At 36.8% G+C, this 26,046-nt stretch overlaps 1 protein-coding gene across 1 annotated transcript in view; it reads left to right on the forward strand.

The window, feature by feature from the left end:
• LOC150081409 (kielin/chordin-like protein) overlaps positions 1–26,046 on the forward strand; it is a 572,736-nt gene that overhangs the window by 337,159 nt on the left and 209,531 nt on the right. The window contains exons 8-10 of the mRNA XM_090380194.1: positions 104–625; positions 2,384–2,459; positions 10,560–10,784. Of these exons, the coding sequence (XP_090236320.1) occupies positions 104–625; positions 2,384–2,459; positions 10,560–10,784 (823 nt within the window). The remainder of the gene's footprint in view (positions 1–103; positions 626–2,383; positions 2,460–10,559; positions 10,785–26,046) is intronic.

Genomic DNA, 26,046 nt, shown 5'->3' on the forward strand with positions numbered 1-26,046 from the left:
TGCACCACAATTGAAGAACTTAGACCTTCAATTGACAAAACATTTTCTGCTTATTTGGAAAACAAATCTTTGTGTCTATCTTCTTTCATTGATCCTGTTCAAGATGAGATTTCAGAAAAGTGATTTGGAAGCCAAAATAAAGGAATGGGTATTGGAAGCTGTGGGCAAAATGGGGCATAAAGGAGAATTCAAAGAAGATATTTCATGTTCATCCAGTTCTGGAGAAGATCAAGAATCTGCAAGTGACAGTGCACTGACTTTTTCAAAATTTTTTCATGAATTAGCTTCTGCTAAGACAGAGAAGAATGAAGAATCAGCAATATCAAAAGAAAAGGCATCTAAAAGGAAAAGAACAAGCATTAATTGTACTTGCTCAAGAGAAATGCATCATTATTTGAATTTACCGTTACTACCAAAAACTGTTGACCCTTTCTTATGGTGGAAAAATTTACTAAAACTCTTTCCTCTTTTGAGTAAATTAGCTTTAAAATATTTAAGTGCATCACCTTCTTCAGTCGAAAGTGAAAGAGTATTCAGTACAGGTGGAAATATATGTGAGCCTGCAAGAAATAGGTTATGCTCTGAAAATGGAGAAACTCTTATGTTCATACATTATAATTTAAGAGTAATGGAATTAGATAAATTATAGAATGTCTTAAAATACCGTGTGATTGGACTAAGTTTTAATAGCAAAAGCTTAATTTACGGTACTCATCTTGGATGATCTGCAGTTGTTATTTGGGTGAATGAATGACTAAATTTTTGGGTCTGGGTAATTTAAAGTTAAATAGATTAATTGGTAAGTTTACGGGATGAGAATAAATTAATTAAAAACAGAATTAAAATATGCGCAAGGAAGCAGAAGTGCACAACTCCGTCCCTGGTTGTCATGGAGAATTAATTAATTAAGAACCCTAAAATATGTGAAACAGATGAGGCCAATAGTCATAATGGTAGACTTTCGTTTTGTTAAAAACGTCTTCAGTTGGCAAAGTTTAGTGGAGAGAGAACATACAGCATGCGTTCTCTTTCCACTAAACTTTGCCAACTGAAGACGTTTTTAACAAAACGAAGCCAACCGGGCTAGCCAGGTGGGTAAAGTGCTTGCCTGGCAACCCAAAGGTCGCGGGTTCGACCTTTGGGTTGACAGGTGACGAGACTTGGCTGTACTATTACGATCTGCCGACCAAGGCTCAAAACAAAGTTTGGGTCTTTGATGATGACGACACACCCGTAATTGTCAGAAAATCCCGATCTGTAAAGAAGAAAATGATAGCTGTATTTTTCAAATCGAGTGGAATTGTGGAACGTGTCGTTTTGGACACGCAGAAGACAGTCACAGCTAAGTGGTATACTGAACAATACTGAACAATGCCTAAAGTCATTGGATCTATGAAGAATCTGCGGCCAAAGTCAAGAATGGACACCTGGTACCTCCATCACGATAATGCTCCAGCTCACCGCGCCAAAGCCTGCACCGAATATTTGACCACGACAGGACTGAAACTTCTTGAGCACCCTCTCTACAGTCCAGACCTTGCTCCCTGCGACGTTGCACTGTTCCCGCATGTGAAAATGAAGCTAAAAGGGAGGCGGTTTTCCAGTGATGAGGACCTTCTACGGGCTTGGGACAATGAGTCTGCTTTACTCCCTAGTGAAACTTGGCAGAACTGGTTTAAAGATTGGTTTCGGAGGATGGAGAGGTGTATTGAATGTAGAGGAAATTACTTTGAAAAAATTAAATAAACAAAGCTGTATTGCAAAACTTTCCTAGTACCCTTTGTATAAGTGAAAATTAAATTTAATGAGAACTGATTAATCAGCAAAAGAGCTGATACAGCCGATTACTGATTAATAGGTGCATAATTACTAACCATTATGCACCTATATTACTAACTAATTACTAACCATTAATACTTGATGACTTTAGTATTAACTAAAGTATTTAGTATTAGTGGTATCAAAATATTTGTATATCGATTAGTGTTAGCCTTTGATGATTTACCTGTAAGTGTGCAGAATAATTGGATCTCTCCATATCAATAAAGAGATCGAAGTAATTGGATCTCTTTGTATCACTTTTGCTTTTATTTTTATATTGTATTTTTATCTTTATTATATTGCGTTAATTAATTGGTTTCACTTTAGCTTGAACATTTCTTTTTCAAATATCATTATTATATTGTAGTGTATGCTGACTCTTGATCATTTATATAGATAATTATCCTATAACTATAACCCTACACACACACACACACACACACACACACACACACACACACACACACACACACACTCCTACCAACTTATCTGTATACATATTTAGCAGAAGTAAACTGATATGGTGGCAGAACTTAACTTATTTTTGTGTTCTTAATTTTAGCAAACTCAATTCAACTCAAGTTTAAAAAATAATAATAATTTATTTGCAGCTTCACCAGCAGAAAAGAATGTCACGGGTAAGTGTATTTTTTATTGCTGTTTCATTATATATTTTTATGTGCGGTTTGAATATCTGTCACTTTTATGTAGGAGTCACCCATAGACTAATTAGACAACCACCACTTACTAATATATCAAAATTCTGTACAGTAAGTAGTTCATAAACATTTTATGATGTTTTATAGCAACACATCACTTTTTGAAAGTTTGACTAACTTTCATATAGCAATATCAAATTTTGTAGAAGAATAAGAGGAATTTACCTCAATATGATATGATATATAGAACCTTCCGTATGACACTCTCCAGAAATTAAAACGAATATAAAATTAATGCAAAATGATTACAGTAATAAAATCAATTAAACACAATAAAACAAAAAACAATTTAAAACAAAAAACAATTTAAAGAAATTTTAACATAAATTTTAAAAAATGACTTTCCTTCCTTAATGTAAATTTTGAAAAGCGACTTTCCTTAAATAAATTAAATAATTGAAATACAATGTAGAAGATATCTGCACTGTTAATCAAGAGCTTGATGGGAATGCCTACTTTTCTATTATTGCTGACTAAGTATACCCCTTCATGGTGACAGTCAGTGCTGTAGTTGTAAAATTAGCAGAAGGTATATTCTATGAATGTTATGGAAAGCAGAGAGTATACTGTGCATATCAGGCTTATTAATCAAATTCCAAAGAGTATACAGCTTATGCCAGTATATATACAGGGTGATTCAGGAGAAATAGTAAATATTTTGGGACATTATAGTATTGATTATTCTGAGTAAAAAAGTTCATATAAATCTGTTTCCAATTCTCAGTGGATATAGAGATACAGCTGTTTGAAACTGGCATGCACAGCTCCCTGAATCAGATGTGACCGAGAAGCAGTTAAAACTTGACGCTATTTAGTGTTAGAAGTGTTGTTAAGAATCCACACATCTTCACACATGCTGATATGGTGTTTGTCTACGGTTTTTTATGGTGGAAGTGCTACTGCTGCTTGTAGAGAATACCATCAACAGTTTCCTAACTGCAGAATACTGGATTCAAGAGCGTTTACACCAGACTAGTGTAAACGCTCTTGAATAGTGTTTACACCAAACTGCGAACTTTCTAGTGTTTACACTAAACTGTGCAAGTCTGGTACAGTTTCCAGTGCTCATATTTCTTTTGAACGTGCAAATGAACAAAATGTGGATGAAATAGAACACATTCTTCAGTCGGTAAAATGTAGTCCTACTATTAGTACATGAAGAATTTCTATGCATATCAGTGCTCCACAGACAACAGTATGGCGAACATTACGTGAGCACGACTTGTATCCATTTCACATACATCGGGTGCAACACCTTCAACGCGACGCCCAGTGATTGGAATTTTGTCAGTGGGTAAATGCATAGGTGGTCAGATGAAAATCCACATACCACTGTAGAAAAAAATTTTCAACATCGCTTCTCTTTAAACGTGTGGTGAGGTATCATCAACAATCAGTTGATTGGGCCTGTTGTGTTACAAAATCATCTTACAGGGTCCATTTACCTAGAATTTCTGCAAAACGAACTTCCACTGCTATTGTTCCCTTGGCTACAAGGATTGGTATGTACTTTCAGCATGAAGGAGCTCCTGCACATTATACCCATCTGGTGATACAATATCTAAATCGAACTTTCCCTGAACATTGGATCACCCACAGTGGTCCCGTTCATGAGTTCTGGACCACCAAGGTGTCCAGACCTCACTCCATTGTTGAGGATAGATGAAAAGTGCTGTATACAAAGAAAAGGTCACTGCAAGAGACGAATTGCTTGCTCACATTTTGTATACTGCTGCCCTCATAAAGGAATGCCAAGATGACTTCAGAAGAACAACACATCATATTACCACAAGAGTTGCAAAGTGCATTGAGGTTGGCGGTGGGATTTTTGAACATTTATTGTGAACTGTAAAAAATTTGTCAATTATTTGTGTTTTGTATCATTCAAAAAGTCAATAAATGTAAACAGTAAATCATTTATCATTCTTTAGTACCTCTCATAATGGCTTTGTGCCTGGCAGTTTCAAACAGCTGTATCTCTCTATCCATTGAGAATTGGACCCATGTTTATATATATATGGCATATTTACTTACTTATATATATGTATACTTACTATAAATATTGCCTAAGAATCAAATTCTAATAAATTTATTTTTTAGTTTTCAGTAAATATTTTAATAATATTTGTTTTTTCGAGTCTTTCAAAAACCAGACGGTATACGCTATTCACCTAAAAACATCCAGTGGGTATGTGACATATACCCTCCACTTCAGACCTTTTGACAGTGTATAGAAACAACTACAGTGTCTATCAGCAAGACAATATGACATGTCACAAGGCCCAGCCAAGTTGCTAACTGGTTTCATGAACATGAGAGTGAATTCTCCTCCCATGACTGCTCAACTCACCCACTCTCAACCCAATTGAGCATGTTTGGAACCTACTGGAAAAAGACATTTGACTACAACTGTCTACCTGACAACGTTCAGGCATTATTGGAAACACTGCAATGCATGGGTAGCACTATTGTAGGATACCCACAACACCTTGAGTCCAAGCCAAGATGTGTATAGGCTGTATTATGGGTAAACTGTGGCCCCATGTGGTATTAGGTAGATGTTGCTAATACAAAGCCCACTCAGTGTATATACATTGAAACAAATTTATATATGTACAGTAGTACTAGTGCACTATATTGCACATTTAATAATACTGTATTATATGACAGAAATAATCTCATTTTCTTTTCTTTTTTTTTTTTTTTTGTTTCTTGACCAGAAGTGTTTTTCCAAATCATATTCAGTTTTTGCAAAAACCTGTGAAACAATATTATATTGGCAATGCATTTTTATAAAACTGATCCAAAAGCTTAGTTGCTTGAACTGCCTCACTACTAGTTGGAATTTTCAATTCTAGAGCTACTTCTTCAGCTTCATCTTAGCTTTGCTTTCCCATTTGATTCTTAACTTCAACAATGTCATCACCTGTTAAAGTTATAGTGCGATTTTGTTGTTATCGATTGTAGCGTACTGATTGAAATTTGTGTGATTTGTTTTGCATCTATTCTGATTAAGGCAAGTTTTCCTCGTTGGTATTAATTTCAAACTAAATCTTGCATGATTGAGAAGCATTCAAGATGACCTTCTCAGATGCTTGCCTTTTTCTACAGCATGCAGTAATGTTTATGTGCAGATTTTCTCTTTTTTCAAAACAGGCAAATATTTTAAGCCAAATCCATATTCAGAAATGAGATTTTAAACTTTCTATTACACTTTGATCCATGGGTTACAAGATGCTTGTTTTGTTTGCTGAAGAAATTAAGTTTCATGCTTTTTTTTATCTGTCTTACTCTCATCCACTTTTTGTATCATGCAGTTGTCCAAAAGAAGGAGAATTTTTTGATCATGTCTCCGTAACCTAAGATTCAAAGCTGAAAGAGTAAGAGATCTGCAGATTTACTCAACTTTTTTTTTCAGGTCAATGTTGAAAAAAAGTCATGAGTTAAGGTTAAATGTGAAAGTGTCTGCAATTCAGCCCAGACACGATAGGAGGGAGTATAAGATGAGAGTCTTGTCGATCAATTCGGCCCTGGAGAAATTGTGCAAGGCTCAAGGGGTAGAATTATTTTGCCGCCTGGTCTGTGCTTGTTGACAGGAAAAACTGCTTCTACAAGGATGGGGTACACTTAAATAGAAAGGGTGTAAGAATATTTGCTTATGCTATCAAGGCAGTGTTGGGTGGGCCGGAAAACACAGCCGGAATATACAAACGGGGGAGGGATACACAGGTTAACAGTGGCCGCAAGCAGAGGCAAAAGCAATTCTTGCACTGCTTCTATTAGAATGAGCAGTAGCATGGAAAGCAAGGCAATGGAGTTTTCCAGGACTGTAGAGAGTCATAGTGGAACAAATAAATACATGGGCTGTGTTAGGGTAACTAAGAGTAGAAATAGGTGCATGTATATTTGCATGAACACCAATGCTAGGATTATAGTTAATAAATTCGATGAGCTTGAAGTGCTAGTCAAGACATTAAAGGCAGATATTGTTGAGATATCAGAGATGTGGTGTCACACAGATATAAGCAGTGCAGAATTGGAATTTGGGGAGTACAATGTGTACAGAAAGGATAGACAGGACAGGACAGGAAGGGAGGGGGGGTTATGCTGTTAGGTAAGAAACACAAAATCTAAGGAAGTGCATCCAGTTGATGTTGGTGGACAGTTTCAATGTTGAGTCTGCTTTGTGTGACTTAAGCACTGAGAAAGAAAAAATGAGAGTAGGTGTGTGCTATAGGCCTAATGAATCTGATGAGTATAATGAGCAGTTGTGCAGAGAAATTTAGAGCGGCCCAGTAAATCAGAATGCCTTATAATGGGGGATTTTAATTTTCCAGATATTGACTGGAACTTGTGGATTGGTCACTTGCACACTAGCAAGACCTTTTCTGGATTTATTCGATGATTGTTTTTTACAGCAGCATGTTCGAGAGGCAACCAGATGGAGTAATACTCTTGATCTGATTATCAGCAGTGATTATTCATGCCTTAAGAATTTGCAGATAAAGGAACCACTGGGTGACAGTGATCACAATGTATTGATATGGGAATTACTTAAAGATGTAACTACCATCAAGGCTAAAGGGAAGGGCTTTTGCTTTCGTAAAGGTGACTGCAGGGATCTCAGACAGTTTTTAAATTCTGTGCAGTGGGATCAACTGACAATATTACCAACTTTGAATTCTAAATGGGAAGCCTTCAGGGACTTAATCTTGGAGGCTACTAGGCTTTTCATTCCAACTAAGAAATACTGTTCAAGGTTCAGGCATAAATAGATGTTAGATGAATTAATGAGGCTTGCAGCAGGTAACAAAAATGTACAGGATGCATATAAATTATCAAATGACAGAGAAGCTTATGAAAGATATAAGCTTGTCTGTAATGAAGTCACAAAGGAGGTGAGGTAAATTACGAGAAATCTTTGGCAAAGGATGCAAAGTAAAACAGCAAAGAGTCCTTTACTTATGTAAATTCTAAAAGGAAAGGGATGAATCAGATTGGACCACTTAATATAGATGGGTTGACTATTGATGATCATGCTCAGGTAGCTCATAAACTGAATGAGTATTTTGCATCTACATTCACACATGAGGAGTTATTCAAGAGGGAATACCAGAAGTTTATCAAACTCTAACAGGGAGCTAAGTGATTTTGTAATAACTTAGAGAAAAGTGGAAGAGAAATTGTTGAAGTTAAATATAAGAAAGGCATCTGGGGTAGACGGGATCTATCCAGTTATATTAAAAGAGGCAGCAAAGGAAGTAAGCAAACCCTTAGCCTTAATTATGAGAGTTTCCTTGGACTCATGGAGTTCCCCATGGACTGGAGCTGTGCAAATGTATCACCAGTTCACAAAGGGGGTCCAAAAGGTGACACAAGTAAGTATACAGTAGACCTGTTAGTTTAACTTGTGTTCTGGGAAAAATAATGAGTAACTGGTTAAAGAAGCATTGCAGGATCATCTAGACAAAACAGCAGTAATAATTAAGACATAGTATGGATTTGTTAAAGGGTAGTCTTGTCTGACAAATTTGATTGGATATTATGGTGTGGTCACAAAGGAACTGAATGTCAAAAATTATTCTTATATCATATACTTGAATTTCAGTAAAGCTTTTGATACTGTTGCACATGGAAGACTGCTCTACAAATTGGAGAGTTATGGCATTAAGGCTAGATTGCTAGAATGGATAAAAGGATGGTTGAGTAGGAGACGACAGAGAGTGGTAATCAGTGGACACTACTCTTCGTGGACTAATGTTATTAGTGGAGTTCCTCAGGGTTCAGTGCTGAGCCCATTGTTGTGTTGTGTATTCATCAATGATATTGATGAAGTTATATCAGTATTAATGTCTGACTTTGCAGATGATACAAAGGTTGGCAGGGTTATTAACGACAGTAAAGACAGTATGTTACTCCAACTGGATCTAGATAAGTTGGGTAAATGGGCTGAGAAATGGCAAATGAAATTTAACATTGACAAATGCAAAGTTTTGCATATGGGTAGCAATAACCCAAGAGAAATGTATAAACTGTGTGGTACTACAATCAGGAAAGTGAAAAAGACCTGGGGGTAATTGTGCAGTCAAATATCAAGTTCTCTGAGCTGTGCAGATGGATTATCAGGGCCAGTCATGGAGTCTTGTCAATGATATATAGGAATTTTGCTACATAAGGTGACAGGGAGGTGATTATCCCCTTGTACAAGGCAACGAACAGGCCACACCTAGAGTACTGTGTACAGGTCTGGAGGCCTCATTTTAGGAAGGATGTAGAGTTGCTAGAATGGGTACAAAGAAGGGCAACAAGATTGGTGAGGGGAACAAAGGGGTACTCTTACAAAAAAAAAAAGCTTAAGTTCTGCAAATTGCAGCACCTGGAGAGTAGGCACCTGTGAGGGGATCTGATTGAGGTGTATAAGGCCTTGATTGGGTTGAGTAAGCTGAATGCTGTTGGGATTATTCCTCTTGCTCAGATTAAGAACCTGAGGGGTCGTAGATTCAAATTGAGGAAAGACAGTTGTAGCATAGGTGTGCGCAAATTTGCCTTTAGCCAGCGGGTGTTTGATTGGTGAAAGACTTCCATCTTTTGTTGTGGAAGATGTTAGCCTAAATAAATTTATGGCTGAGCTGGAGAGGCATTTGGAATGAATGGAGGGGTGAAATGTAATTTTTTTTTTTTTTTTGTTTAATTAACATTAACATTTGGTGTCATTAAACATTCTTGTTTAATGACGCCAAAATTATTAATATCCAACACAATTATTCGAAATTATTAATAGTTGAAACACTCAAAATTAAATTACATCAAAATTCTATCTATGTGTGGCACTCCTATCAGATTTCTGGTTTTTACGCACATGCTCCAGGATAACAACCGATCTCTCGCCTATAAATTCTGCTGTTCAGTCTATGTTTTCCTATCCTGTTACCACGATCATAATCAAAAAGTCCTGTCCACTTCAGGAAAGTAAAACATTTTTTAGCATATACTTATATTCGATTTTATTATAGACACAATGTCTTCTATGCCTGTTGATATTTGTTGGTGGTCTGATGTATTCTGTTTTTGGGTTTAGAGCTCTTGAACCATAGATTGCGGGTGCATTTGATCACTAATGGTTTCTCTCCGAATGTAGAGAATTCATTCAGTTATTTTGAAATTCATTCAAGGAGAGTGTTAATAAAGAAGTGATCTGCTTGCCTATATTGAGGTAATTCCTCTTATTAGTTTGTAAATTTATTAATAACATAGGACAAACTGAGCCTTGATGCTCTTTCAATTACTCAATAAGGGAGCTACATCTGTTTATTGCTTCTTTTAGTTTACTGTGCAGTGTAATAAAATGTCATAATGTAAATTATTTAACGAAAAAGTAGAAATAATTGAATTAAAGTAGACAGCGATGATTTTACTGTAATACACTGCTATTCATGATGTGAAAGGTGACTGTAAAAAGAGTAATCATCTTATGCAGTGAATACATATTGCTAGTCAGTTCACTAGAAAATTTAATATCTGTAGTATAGAATTTTGAAATAATATTGTAACGAATGTAAAATGGCACAATTTATATGGAGATTTTTCTTAACTGTGATGTTATAGGTGAGTTGTCATCATTTCCAATATCATCAGTTTAACTGACTTTGACCATATTTCACATTTTAGTTAATTTAAATAATTAAAATTTAAGTATTTATTTTAAATTTATTTTAAATATATTTTACTAAATATTTAATTTTTTAGCATATTCGGCATTAAAAGTAACTGACAAAGTACCACAGAGTATTCCATCTAATTTTCTTCCCAAATTTAATCATATATACGAAGTCAGCATTGTTTAAAAAAAATTAGTTTTGTTAACATTTATTTTAGTTTTAAACCATAAGAATAAGGGAAGTTTTAAAATGGTTTGACCTCTCTGTACTTTTTTAAACTTATAAAATGTATGTTGTTATTCATTTCATTATATGTTGTTAATGATATAATGTCTAGTTTTTCTTTTAAATTATATTTTAGTTCCAATGTGTGAGTATAAAGGTCAAAAATATCACTTGGGTGAACAGATATTTCCAGATGAAGATCCTTGTCTCACTTGCTTATGTACCGAAGGTTGGATTGGCATTAATAGTAGCAGCTGTCGGAAAGTGGATTGTATGCTGGAAAGAAAAGCAAAACAACTAAATGGTGGTTGCATTCCTATTTACCATGAGAAAGTCTGTTGTCCCATCGAATATCACTGTGGTAATTAGATTTTTTAAATATTTGTACAAGAAAAACTATTACACACACTATATTTTTTATATAAAATGTATTTAATATTTTTAAGAGAGGTGTATTTTGAATTTTAAAAAAGCTGGAAACATTAATTCCAAACTTTCTATATTATAACTTTAGAGCTTCAACACTGGTGAAGCTCTAAAATTACAGTCAAGTTAGTAATGTAAGTAAGTTTTATCTCTGCCGATTGAAACTTTGTATGTAACTATTGATCTAATTCTATAATTCTTAAGTTTAATAATGTAAAACTAAACTACAGTGGAGCTTTGATTATCTGTGCTAATGACAGGGAGTAGAATACTGAGTAACCACAAAATTAAAATACAATTTATTTAAAATACAATGAATATATTTATAATCAAGGAGATGAAAAGTTGATACTTGTAAAAAAAGGATTTGGAAGGATTCATCCTGAAAGGCATGAGTTTACAAAACCAGACTGAAAGTTACTGTTTTAGTGTTGTAAAACGACATTAAAAATAAGTTTTCTGTTTGTACCAGAAAAGCTATATTCTCAGCTTGGCTATATCAATGTGTTTATACAGTCGATTCTGGTTATTTGGGACACATTGGGACTAGTGCATTTTGGCCTAATTAAGTGGCTGACCCAATTATCCGAAGTTTCACATAAATAGTTAAAAATACAATGGACCCCTGCTTTACAATTAGTTCACTGTACAATAAAATCACGTTATGATAGACTTGCCATAGTAAAGTACCATTCACTATACAATGTGTAGTAAGTGCTGGTCATTGTGATCACGTTTGTGAATTTAATTTTAATTCTATTAAACAGCGATTCTAATTAGTGAAAATAGGAAGAATATCATCCACGGGCTATAAAAGTAAAGATATATTAAGCACAAATTTACCCTTTATTACCTTAACAATTAAAAAATTAAATGATACATGAAAATTGGAAGAATATACATACTGTAATATGTACATACTAACTAGTTGACATTTCTGTTCACTGACATTTGTGGGTGGGGATTAAAATTTAAAACAGTAAAAAGATAAGCAGTCAGTAACAAAGAACACGGCACACACAAATTGCAAGTAACACGATACGTACAAGTGAGAACGGAATAACAAGTTACGAAGCTTTAAAAACAGGAATGAAGAGAAGATTCTGAAAATTAATTTTTTATATGATTGAAGATTCCATGGAAGTGTAAACACATTTCACCATAATAACCTACAGAATTCCAGCTGTCAGTATTATCACAAATTCAATAAGATTGAGTTTACTATCCGTTTATGATAGATTGCACTAACAGAAAAACCCAATAAACAGGTGGCTGTTAATTGTTTTTAATGTTTTATGGTTATGACCTCCAGAAATCTGACTGAACCACATCGTATGGTTGCAGACAATCGTAGGGTAATCTCCAGTGCTGCGGTCTCCTGCCCCGATTAAACGGAATGTTGTCCCAATTAAGCAAAGTAAACCCTGGCTATTTTCTTAATGGGGTTCTGTTTTTTAAGGTTTGCCCCAAATAAACTGCTGCCCTGATTAACCGGTGGCCCAAATAACCAGAATCCAATGTATATAATACTGGCTGAACTTTTCCATATATCTAAGCAAATGGAAATGATGATAAAGTTGGTCCTTTTTTAATTCTAATTTCACCTTGATGTCTCCTTTAGCACCTTTTTCATATTTTTAATGAACTGAAGTTTTTGAACAAAAACTGAAGTTTTTGTTCAGTAGAAAGATAACCCATTTCCATTTTAACCTGATGGATGACATAGGTTCAAATTGCAAAAACTTTGAGAAGAATGTTGAAATGAACCTTATCTAATTAACCATAGTGAAACTGAAAGATTACTGAAATATAACTGAAATGAGCCAGAAAGTAAAAGTGTGTTAGCATTAGCATTAGTAGAGGCATTTGATGCAAGAAAGCAAGCTTATGCAGCATCAGCCAAAAAAAAAAAAAAAACCCACTTCCACTTCACCCCTCTGTTCGTTCAAAATACCTGTCCAGCTGAGCCTTAAACTTATTTAGGCTATCAACCTCCACCACGAGGGATGGGAGTCTGTTCCACCAACCAACCACCCGCTGGCTAAAGGCAAATTTCCGCACGTCTATCCTACATCTGTCTTTCCTCAATTTGAATTTATGCCCTCTCAGGTGATTTTTCTGAGCTAGAGGAAGAATCCCATCACCATTGAGCATGCTTAAACCATTCAAGGCTTTATACACCTCTATCAGATCACCTCGCTGGTGCCTAGTCTCCAGACACTGTAATTTGCAAAACTTAAGCCTTTCTTCGTAAGAGCACCCCTTTGTTCCATTCACTAATCTTGTTGCCCTTCTCTGTACTCGTTCCAGCAGCTCTACATCCTTCTTGAAATGAGGCCTCCAGACTTATATACAGTACTCTAGGTGTGGCCTGACCATTGCCTTATACAATGGAATAATCACCTCCTTATCCCTGCTGGAAAAATTCCTGTATATCATTGACAATACTCCATGAGCTATTCTTGCAGCCCGTCTGCACTGCTCAGAGAACTTCATATCTGCCTGCACAATTACTCCCAGGTCCTTTTCATTCTCTACCACTGTCAGTGTAGTACCACAGAGTTGATACATTGCTCTGGGGTTGCTGTTTCCCATGTGTAGTACTTTACATTTGTCAATGTTAAACTTCATTTGCCACCTCTCAGCCAATCTGCTCAACCTTTCCAGATCCTGTTGCAGCAGCATAGTGTCAGTAGTGTCCTTGACAACCCTGCCAACCATTGTATCATCTGCAAACTTAGACATTAAGCTTGATATACCATCATCAATATCATTCATAAATACAGAAAACAATAATGGACCCAACACTGAGCCCTGAGGGACTCAACTAATAACATTAGTCCACGATGAGCAGTGTCCATTGATTACCACACTCTTGTCTTCTCCCCCTCAACCATCCCTTTATCCATAGCAGCAATTTGCCTCCAATGTCACACTGCTCCAATTTGTGTAGCAGTCTTCCATGTGCAACAGTATCAAAAGCCTTTCTAAGATCCAAGTATATAATATCAAAGTTATTCCCTGCATCCAGTTCTTTTGTGACTGCATCATAATATCCAATCAAGTTGGTCAGGCAAGACTTCCCCTTAACAAAACCATGCTGTGTCTGAGCTATAACTGAAGTCTTGTCTAAATGATCCTGCAGTGCTTCTTTAACGAGTGCCTCCATTAATTTTCCTGGAACAGAAGTTAAGCTCACAGGTCTATAATTACTTGTGTCAGCCTTTGATCCTCCTTTGTGAATTGGGGTCACATTTGCACATTTCCAGTCTATGGGTACCTCCCCTGAGTCCAAGGAAGCTCTCATAATTATGGCTAAGGGTTTGCTTACTTCCTTTGCTGCCTCCTTTAATATAACTGGATAGATCCCATCCACCCCGCGTGCCTTTCTTGTGTTTATCTTCAACAGTTTCTCCTCCACTTTACTCCCAGTTATTTCAAGATTCTGTAGCTTACTGCTAGAGTTGAATACACCTCTGGCTTTCCCCTTGCTGAATAACTCCTCATGTGTAAATGTCGATGCAAAATATTCATTTAGCTTGTTAGCTACCTGAGCAGGATCATCAACAGTTGACCCATCGATATCAAGTGGACCAATCTGATTCATCCCCTTCCTTCTAGAGTTAACATAAGTAAAGAACTCTTTGCTGTTTTCTTTGCATCCCTTGCCAAGGATTTCTCGTAATCTGCCTTTGCCTGCCTAACCTCCTTTGTAACTTGGTTGCATATCTACTTGTATCTATCATAGGCTTCTGTGTCATGTGTTAATTTGTAAGTATCCCATGCATTTTTCTTCTCTGCCATATGCCTCATTAGTTCATCTGACATCCATTTTGGCCTAAACCTTGAACAATATTTCTTAGTTGGTATGTAAAGCCTAGTAGCTTCCAAGATAAGTTCTTTGAATGCTTCCCATTTTGAATTTGCTGTTGGTAACATCATCAGTTGGTCCCACTGTATAGAATTTAAATACTGTCTCAGTCCATCGTAGTCGCCTTTACGGAAGCAATAACCCTTCCCTTTACCCCTAATGGTAGTTACCTCTTTGAGTAAATCCCACTTCAGCACACTGTGATCACTGCCACCTAGTGGTTCATTTATCTGCAGATTCTTAATGCATGAAGAATCACTGCTGATAATCAAATCAAGAGTATTACTCCCTCTAGTTGCCTCCTGAACATGCTGATGTAGAAAACAATCATCCAAATAAATCCACAAAAGCCTGCTAGTGTGTGAGTAACCAGCCCCCAAATTCCAGTCAATATCTGGGAAATTAAAATCTCCCATTATAAGACTCTCTGATTTACTGGCCCACTCTATTTCCCTGTACAGTTCCTTATTATACTCATCAGAGTCATTCGGCCTATAGCACACTCCTACTCTCATTTTTGATCTCCCAATGCTTATGTCACACCAAACTGACTCAACACTGCACTGTCCGCCGATGTCGACTGGCTTCACTTCCTTGGTTTTTATGTGTTTCTTAACTAATAGCATAACCCCCCCCCTTCCTATTCTGTCTATCCTTTCTGTAGACGTTGTACTCCCCAAATTGCAGTTCTGCATCCCTTATATCTGTGTGACACCACGTCTCTGATATCCCAACAATATCTGCATTTGATGTTTTGAGCAATACCTCAAATTCATCAAATTTATTTACTAAACTCCTAGCATTGGTGTACACGCAAGTATACGTGAACCTGTTTCTATTCTTAGCTACCCTAACACAACCCATGTGTTTACTTGTACCGCAATGGCTCCCAGCAGTCTCTGAAATACCATGCATCTTGTTTTCCAGGCTTCTGCTCATTCTAATAGAAGCAGTGCAAGAATCTCTTTCACCTCTGCCAGTGGCTACTGTCAATCTATTGGTCTTTGTCTCCCCCCAAGCTAGCAGTTTTCCGACCCACCTAATACTGCCTCGATAGCATCAGCAAATATTCTTGCACCCTTTCTATTTAAGTGTATCCCATCCCTGTAGAAGCAATCTCTCCTGTTAACAAGTACAGTCCAGGCTGAAAAAAATTCTACCCCTTGAGCCTTGCACAATCTTTCCAGGGCCGAATTGATCGACAAGGCTCTCATCATATACTCCCTCCTATCGTGTCTGGGCAGAATTGCAGACACTTTCAAATTCAACCCTAATTGTCGGCTTTTGTTCAACAGTGACCTGTACTTGTTAAGTAATTCTGCCGGTCTCCTACTCTTAATATTATTAGTGCCAACGTGTACAACTATATCACCTTTTGTGCCCTTAAAAGATGATATTCGCTCTACAACGTCATCAACCTTTGCCCCTGGCAGACATACCCTGGTCCTGTTCCACCTATCTTTTTTACAAAGCATGTTCCCCGTTTCCCTGACAATAGAGTCACCAACAACTACTAGTTCCTTCGGGACCAGCGCATTCTGCCTTGGGGGTTGTCTCTGTGTCACGCGATGCCCAAGTGCAAGCTCTGGCGTTGATGTGGGCAGCTGAGAGCTTGAATGGCCCCTCAATTTAGTTTCTTCGAGGGTATCCACCCTGTCCTTCAAGCTCTCATATAGGCCCACAAGAACGCCGAGTTGTTGCCTGATATCGATACACACCTTGCATCGCGCACACACAAAGACATCCCCCTTGGCAGTATCATGTCCCATACCCGATTGCTCTGCAAACATCAAGCAAACAGTGCATTTTATAAGGCTGTGAGTGAGAGGACAACTGCCCCCCCCTCAGTTCTGCTCTGAGCCACAGCACTTCTATTAGCTTGAGCCTTTTGCTTTGCTGCTCTGGTCTGAGTCATGATTCTATTAATTTATTAATTAATTATAATTAATTATGTTATGTTATTAATTATGTTAAATATAATTAATTATATTACGTTTGTAATCTAAGTCGTTATATGTATTTATTTAAGCATACAATTTAACTGCTAACGAAGTTCAACTAATGCTATCTAGTACGGTATATAACCATCGTATCACAAAGGCGGAAAAATTACGAACGGTAGCGGAGTTGAAACACGTGGAAACCTTTACCGATACTTTTATGCAATTACAAGGCCGAGTAAAGAATAAATACACCAAATTAATCAGAAAATCACAAAATAATGTTATACTACTAAATTTAAATCAAAAGTTTTAGAAAAACAATAATTTCAAATCAATAAATAAGAAAAATCCACTTAGCGGCTTTGAACACGACCGTCTCTAGTAGCCTCGTCAGCAGATCTCCAGTTATCTGATAGCACTGGGGTTCCCCCCCCCCCCCCAATCTCCATTCCAGAAAGTAAAAGTGGAAGAGATTCTTAAGAAAAATCAAGGGTCTTGTGTACAATAATGTTGTAAAATGTAAAAAAAAAAAAAAAAAAAAATTCTTTTAGCTGATTGCACATTACAAATTTTGTTATATGACTCAGACTGACATAAATCTTTTTCTTATCTGACTTAGATTGATTTAGACTTCCACAGGCATCCTGCTTAATTTACAGCTGTATAATCAAAAGTCTGCTGTAATTCTCTCTTTCTTGATAGACTTTCCCTTTGATTGATTCACAAATGCTGTGATTTCTTTGTGGAAAAATTTATTTGGTTGGTTGCTGAGCCATTTTTGCACATTGCATCACATTTTCATTATGAAAACAGTGTTCTGCCAAGGTCTACTTCTAAAGTTTCAAATGAATGGTAATTATTTGGTTGATGGTCTGGCGAGTTTTGAAGGTGGATGACTTCCATTGACAGCTCATTGATAATCGATACTGTTGCAATTGAGGCATGGGGCATTGTTTTATTTTGCCATAGGCACATGTCTTGAATAGTGGTCAGTGCTGTTTGCTTCTGATATCTTCATTACTATTTTTGCAGAAACTTACAAATACCTCTTGCTACTTATTGCAAACTTTTTTAGCATAATATCTATCAAGGAAGAACTGTAAAAACTTTTGGAGTGAATGGATAGGTGAAATGGGAAGGTTTTTTTAGCTGATGTTGTATAAGCTTGCTTTCTTGCATCATGCGCCTCTACTGTTTGTTTGTTTGGTTTTTAGGAGCATTAGCAACTAAGGCCATATTGCTCCGGGATATGCGGTGGTCATTCCTTGACCTTTCCGCATCCTCCGTATTTGGTGGTGACGGGCTCGAACCCCAGTCTAATCAAGAAGCGTGTGCTGTGCACTGCTGCTCCTTCCCACCTGGCTACGGAGGCGCTGTGCGCCTCTACTAATGCTAATGCTAATATTATGTCATTTGTGCCCTATAAAACATAACCTTTTCTAACTGATGATGCACCCTGAAACTTTTTCTGCATCCACTTATAGCCACATTCATTTTCAAAAAAGCATGTTAATATAGATAACCTTCATTCTGCAATGAATCTTTACTGGTTTGCCACTTTTAGCTGCTAAAATCACATTACCCTGCATCTAGACTTTGGTGTATGACGTGGCACATATAGTTATTTTGAAACTGATGTAATGAGTATTGCACACCATCAGTCCTACTCCTTTTTGCATGCCATGCAGAAGGTTAACTTTTATGAATAGAATAGGTGTCTGTTATTCCCAGTATTCTATTCTCTTCTGTGTTTTGTATTTCCCTAATTGAAAAAAACATACTCTACCTAAACAATGTTATCAACAGGTGCTTAATGGTACTTATATAGAGAAATTCCCTATTTTATATATATATATATATATATATGCCTGTCCACTTCGGGGCTGGATTTAAACTTGTTGTGGTCCTAAGCTATAACATATTCAACCCCGAGGGCTCACATCTGATGAGTATGGGCTTGGCACTGAGCTGGATATCATCATTCTTCTCTTTCTTGGTAATTCCCTTCTACTTCTGACTCTTGTTTTCTCTCTCTCATGGGCTAATTCAGAAGTTTTTTTTTGGCTGGTGCAGCATAAGCCTCAGGCTCCTTTGCACCATATGGCTAATAATAATAATAATAATATTAATAATAATATATGAGGGCCTTCTCTCTTACAGTTCACCTGACAATATTAAAAATTATTTTTTAACGTGGAGTGAGGCCCCTTGTAATGTGAAGCCCTAAGCTGTAGCATGTTTAACTTATATGTAAATTCGGCCTTGGGAAGAACAGTTGGTAGAATCCCTGTGTGGCAATTCTATCAACTGTGTGGCTGAGTTAGTTGGTCTCAGGTGAGGGTAGTGCGGTTTTATCTCCCGGAAACTGAGGTTTTTCGTCCAGCAAACATAAAATCAACCACAGAACACACCCAATTTATAGACAATATACATGGAGCAATATAGCCTTAGTTGCCGATGCTCCTAAAACTCTATTACAACAACCCATCCAGCTTTACTTGCCACCCCACAAGCTAATTACAATGTTGTACCACTGAGCAGTGTTGATGTCCAATTATCTCAGATTCCCTTGTAGAGGGTTAATTTGTTCGCAATGTAATGTTCATGTCACAATGCAATATGATATGTAATGCAATACTATGAAGATATCTGACACAATGAAGTCCCAACATAAAGTTCTGATGATCCCAATGATCCAATTGACACTTGTAGGTCCACTATGAAGATTCAAAATAAGTAGAAGTCTAAACCAAGAATTGTGGTCACAATGGTAAATTGGTAAATAAATTCATCAAATTTATTTACAAAACTTCTAGCAGTGGTGTACATGCAATAAATACAGAAAAGAACAAAATAGGAACATGCACCTGTTCCTATTCTTAATCCTATTCTTAGCTACCCTAACACAGCCCATGTATTTACTTGTTCCGCAATGACTCCCAGCAGTCTGAGATCCCCTGCATTTTGTTTTCCAGGCTGCTGCTCATTCCAATAGAAGCAGTGCAAGAATTATTTTCACCTCTGCCAGCAGCTACTGATCTATTAGTCCGTGTATCCCCCTCAAGCTAGCAGTTTTCTGACCCACCTAACACTGCCTCGATAGCATCAGCAAATATTCTTACACATATTCTGTTTAAGTGTACCCCATCCCTGTAGAAGCAGTCTCTCCTGTTAACAAGCACAGACCAGGCTGAGAAAAATTCTAACACTTAGCCTTGCACAATCTCTCCAGGGCCGAATTGATCGACAAGGCTCTCATCATATACTCCCTCTTATCATGCATGGGCAGAATTGCAGACACTTTCAAATTCAACCCTAACTCATGCTTTTTTTCAACATTGACCTGTACTTGTTAAGTAATTCTGCCAATCTTCTACTCAGGATATCATTAGTGCCAATGTGTACAACAATATCACCTTTTGTGCCCTTAAAAGATGATATCTGCTCTACAGTGTCATCAACCTTTGCCCCTGGCAGACATACCTTGGTCCTCTTCCACCTATCCTTTTTGCACAATATGTTTCCTATTTCCCTGACAATAGGATCACCGACAACATCTAGTTCCTGTATGACCAGCACATTCTGTCTTGGGGGTTGCCACTGTGTTCAAGTGCAAGCTCTGGCATTGATGTGGGTAGCTGAGCGCTTGATGGGCTGCCTCAACTTAAATCCTTCGAGGGCATCTACTCTGTCCTTCAAGCTTTCATATAGGCCCATAACAGTGGAGCCTGATTTCCTCACACTCCTTACATCGTGCACACACACACAAAGACATTCCCCTTGGCAATATCATGTCCCATTCCTGATTGCTCCACATACATCAAACAAGCAGTACATGTCTAAAGGCTGTGATTCAGAGGACAGCTGCCCCCCTCAGTTCTCCCCTGAGCCACAGCACTCCCATTAGCTTGAGCCTTTTGCTTTGCTGCTTTGGTCTGAGTCATGATTTCGATTCAATTTCAATACAAAAATATAATCCTAAACTTATATCCCAATGCAGTTATAACACTATATATATGGAGGGTTGATATTCATAGTGGTGTAAGCCAGTCTATTCTGATTTTTGAGAACAAGGTGTTTTGTGTTTGCATTTATAAAAACTCAAAAAAATTTAATTTAGTGAATTGTGATACACCTGGAGGTTAAATAAACTTTAAAAATTTACATGAACATGATAATTTTTGTTCATTTCAATTTTTTGGTCAGCAGTGTTTATATAATTGACTTATACCATTATGTTTCTAAGTAGTTTGCCTATTTTGAAATGGTAAATTACTGTAAGGAGATGACTGTGTTATCAAAACTATGATTTCATACAGAAGAGATTATTTTTTCTCTGTAAAAAGTAAACTATAACAAAATTTAAAAAACCTGAGCAATTGGCACATTGGGAATTTTTGGTCAAAATAGTTAAGATTGTCTTAGTTTTTGTAGAACGATCATAAAAAAAATCTAAGATGAACATAATAAATTTAATTATAATGTAAAGATGGTTCCAAAATTAAAAAAAGTATATAGTTGCTTTTTGTTGATGTTCTAATTTTAAAAAAAAAGCATTTAAAAATTCATCATAACTAATTCGATAATCATAAAACACTGTCACCACAAACAAGCTACTGTTTATGCTTCGTCTTCTTCCTTATAGTCAGATAACTGACCTAGATCATCAACTTTTTTTTGAGCTTCTAATATCTTTAAAGAAGGCATGGTGAACTGGAGGGATATATTTGAGAAGGTGTAGGATGTCTCTTTTCTTTTGCAAGTTCAGAACTCTAGGACCAATGTACACCTTTTCTTGTTCAGTACTTTTCAAGCTCTTAGGTCGACCCGCCTTATTGTGTTTGACATTCAGTTCCTTGAAAGGGATGTCTTCATCCAATGTACATTTGTAGAAAATCGTGAATGGGTTTTCCTTTTCATAATGGAGCCACTGTATCTTCAACTAGTTTACATTTTCACCTTCATCAACATTATTTTTCTTTTTTTGTTATGTATTTTTCAAGAGCTTCTATTTTCAAATAGTCATCTTGTTGCATCTTTACAATCATAAACCTATTGTGTCTTCTGGCAGACTTCATAGTATCATACCATCTGTCCGGAACATAGATAATCTTATTTTTTCCATCTTGCTCAATCAGCCCTAAGTCTGAGTCATTTGGAAGGTAAGAGTGGCCAGAAACCATGAATTTGTGGTCTATAACTTCAACTGAAGTTTCTTGAATCAGTTTCATTAACGATAAAGATATCTTGATGTTCTGATTTTAGCCAGTGCATGTGTTGCTGTATATCATCACATGGTTTTTTTTTTTTTTTTTGTTCAACTTAATATGCTTAGTGAGGCAAGAAGTAATTTCTTGTGAACTTCTGGATGCAGTGGTCACATCCAAAACGTACATGTGGCCACGGTTATTTGTGATGTCATGCAAACCTAAATTACAGCAGTACATATTGCACCTATAGTAGGCTTCAGAAACAGTTAATTTTGCGAATGGCAGGGCTTTTTTTGTAAATCTATCGTGAATGTATAGATGTCAGAATTTCCTTGGGCCTTTTTCCCATCAGTCCTTTAGTTGAGTTCTTGCTTTCTCTGCTTTTGCCAAATGCAAAACATGTGCCCCTCCAAATCACTTGTCTTTTTCTACATCAATTGACTGTTCATACTTGCCACAGGCCTTGCAAGTGTCCTTCTGAGGAATGGGGAAATGTAAATTAAATTCTGTGTTGAAGACATGTCTATAGCAATACTCTTTAAGAGGTTCAGTATCTCTTTGCTCACACCATTCACAATAAAGCACATACATATTTCTTGTGTTCATTAGCATTAGTAGAGGCATATGATGCAAGAAAGCAAGCTTATGTAGCATAAGCCAAAAAAAACAAAAAAAAACACTCCCATTTCACCCCTCCATTCATTCGAAATACCTGTCCAGCTGAGCCTTAAATTTATTTAGGCTATCAACTTCCACAACAAGGGATGGAAGTCTGTTCCGCCAACCAACTACCCGCTGGCTAATGGTAAATTTTCGCACATCTATCCTACATCTGTCTTTCCTCAATTTGAATTTATGCCCTCTCAGGTGATTATTCTGAGCAAGAGGAAGTATCCTATCGGCATTGAACATGCTCAAACCGTTCAAGGCTTTATACACCTCTATCAGATCACCTTGCCGGTGCCTAGTCTCCAGACACTGTAATTTGAAAAACTTAAGCCTTTCTTCATAAGAGCAACCCTTTGTTCCATTCACTAATCTTGTTGCCCTTCTCTGTACTCGTTCCAGCAGCTCAACATCCTTCTTGAAATGAGGCCTCCAGACCTGTATACAGTACTCAAGGTGTGGCTTGACCATTGCCTTATATAAAAGGAAATAATCACCTCCTTATCCCTGCTAGAAAAATTCCTGTATATCATTGACAAGACAACATGAGCTACTCTTGCAGCTCGTCTGCACTGCTCAGAAAACTTCGTATCTGCCTGCACAATTACCCCCTGGTCCTCTTCATTCTCTATCACTGTTAGTGTAGTACCACAAAGTTTATACATTGCTCTGGGGTTACTGTTTCCCATATGTAGTACTTTACATTTGTCAATGTTAAATTTCATTTGCCACCTCTCAGCCCATCTGCTCAACCTTTCCAGATCCTGTTGCAGCAGCATAGTGTCAGTAGTGTCCTTAACAACCCTGCGAACCTTTGTATCATCTGCAAACTTGGACATTAAGCTTGATATACCATCATCAATATTATTTATAAATACAGAAAACAACAGTAGGCCCAACACTGAACCCTGAGGGACTCCACTAATAACATTAGTCCATGATGAGCAATGTCCATTGATTACCACTCTATCTTTCCCCCCTCAACCATCCCTTTATTCATAGCAGCAATTTGCCTCCAATGCCACACTGCTCCAATTTGTGCAGCAGTCTTCTCTGTGCAACAGTATCAAAAGCCTTTCTAAGATCCAAATATATAATATCAAAGTTATTCCCTGCATCCAGTTCTTTTGTGACTGCATCATAGTATCCAATCAAATTGGTCAGGCAAGACTTTCCTTTAACAAAACTATGCTGTGTCCGAGCTATAACTGAAGTCTTGTCTAGGTGATCCTGCAGTGCTTCTTTAACCAGTGCCTCCATTAATTTTCCGGGAACAGAAGTTAAACTTACAAGTCTATAATTACTTGTGTCATTTGATCCTCCTTTGTGAATTGGGGTCACATTTGCACATCTCCAGTCTGTGGGTACCTCCCCTGAATCCAAGGAAGCTCTCATAATTATGGCTAATGGTTTGCTTACTTCCTTTGCTGCCTCCTTTAATATAACTGGATAGATCCCATCCACCCCGGGTGCCTTTCTTATGTTTATCCTCAACAATTTCTCCTTCATTTTCCTCTCAGTTATTACAAAATCATCTAGCTCACTGCCAGAGTTTACTTCACCTCTGGCATTCCCCTCCCTGAATAACTCCTCATGTTCAGATCAGGGCTAAGGAGTTTTCTGTTTGGATTACCTTTTCGAGTGTAATGACTTTGAAATGCTGAGAAAACGTTAATGTGAGATTTAAGTAACTGTTTTTGTTTGTCAGTTATCTTTTGTGCTGCTACATATTTACCCCTTAAATCTTGTTCTGCAGACTTTCCCTTCCTTACTTTTTCTAAAGCACTTGTCACCCTTCCATCAGGTATAACAAATGTGTTGAGAAAGAATTCTTTACAAACATCTACTGTGGTATTTTCGTTTTTGTGGTATTTTAAAATTGGCAATGGATATAAAATTATCAAATTGCTTTCTCCTTTTTCTCCTCTGTTAAGGACTCTATGCATCTTTTTTTTACAACCACAATCTAAATTTTCAAACTGCTTACACTCAACTTGTGTTCCTTTTGAGTTCACATATGCCTGACCTGAATTGCGAAGTCTTCTGGCTACAGCTCTTTTTGACTCTTTCCTTTTATGTTTTCTAAGTCTGAAGGAAGTTTCCTAGCATGCTTCTTCTGCTTGGTTGGCCTCTTGACATGCTCCATTTCTTGACATTTCAACTTTGACATTTAAAATCCTCCATTTATTGAGATTTCAATTAAAAAGACATCTTGTTGCATGAAAATGTGAAATATGAAATATAAAAAGACATCTTGCTACAACAATACAAACTTGAAACGTAACCTCCATCATACAAACTGTTTAGGAACAGAGCGGTGTAAGTCAGATTTACTTCACTGATTCTAAACCTTTTGCTCATATTATTAACTATTCAAAATAAGTGTGCTGGCATCTCTTGGATAGAACTGCAACTTTGACTTACTTTGCTATGAAACTAAACAGTGGACACCTAGAGAAGGCAGGAAATATGAAAAGCTCATATTTATAAAATTACTGACTTACACCACTGTGATTCTCAACACCCCTATATATATTTCAGTATCTAGTATTATCTCCAAGTTATGTTATATGACTTTTGTATCTCCTATCAAGTTATATGTATTAATTTATAATGTTACGTTTGTAAAATCTAGGTTGTTATATGTATTTAGTTAAAAAAAAGTACAATTTCATTGACAATGAAATTTAATAAGATTAATAAATTTTGTTGATTAATTGATAATACTATAATATACTAAGCTAACATATTTCTAATACAGTGCTGCATGTTTTGCTATCTAGTTTTACATTAAACCTTACTCTGTCTAGTTTGGGATATGCGTTGTATCGTATAACAATGGCGGAAAGCTATGAACTGTAAAGCTACGGACACTTAAATATTAATTAACTTTCAAAATAGCTATCTAAATTCAAAATAAACCAAAGAGCTTGACTAGGTCTATCAGCTACTTATAGAAAATAAATATAACAATTCAGCCAATAAAACGGCTAAATATAATTAAAAACTTAATGTTCGCCGGAGCTGCAAAATCTTGTCCAACTCGTGTATTGGATACCCTTACTGATACTAAGTAATAATCTACAAAATCTCTATCTAAGTTCAAATTAAACTAAGTATCACAACTAGGAATATACAGTTACTTCTAGATAATAAATTAAGGAGCTACTCTCATTCCCAATGAAACTATCGCACGGAGCTACTCTCATTCCCAATGAAACTATCGCACGGAGCTACTCTCATTCCCAATGAAACTATCTAAAAAAATCTTTTATGGTTTTGCTCAAATGTGCACTCTTCCACTGGTGGTGAAAAGTGCAAATCAGGACTTATTGACCACATGATTTGCCTTTTGTATCCATCCTTTGCATTCCTGGTATCCATGCAGCCATATTTTCTGGTTGGTGTCTGAGATCAGTGGTGTCCACATGACCTGGATTGAATAACTTGATTTGTTATTCAATCTGGCCACTATAAAAGTCTCCTGCTCCCATAGTACATTCTTTG

The sequence above is a fragment of the Mastigoproctus giganteus genome, chromosome 8, assembly GCF_048544385.1.
Source record: "Mastigoproctus giganteus isolate SK-2022 chromosome 8, ASM4854438v1, whole genome shotgun sequence".
In the NCBI taxonomy this organism is placed as follows: domain Eukaryota; kingdom Metazoa; phylum Arthropoda; class Arachnida; order Uropygi; family Thelyphonidae; genus Mastigoproctus; species Mastigoproctus giganteus.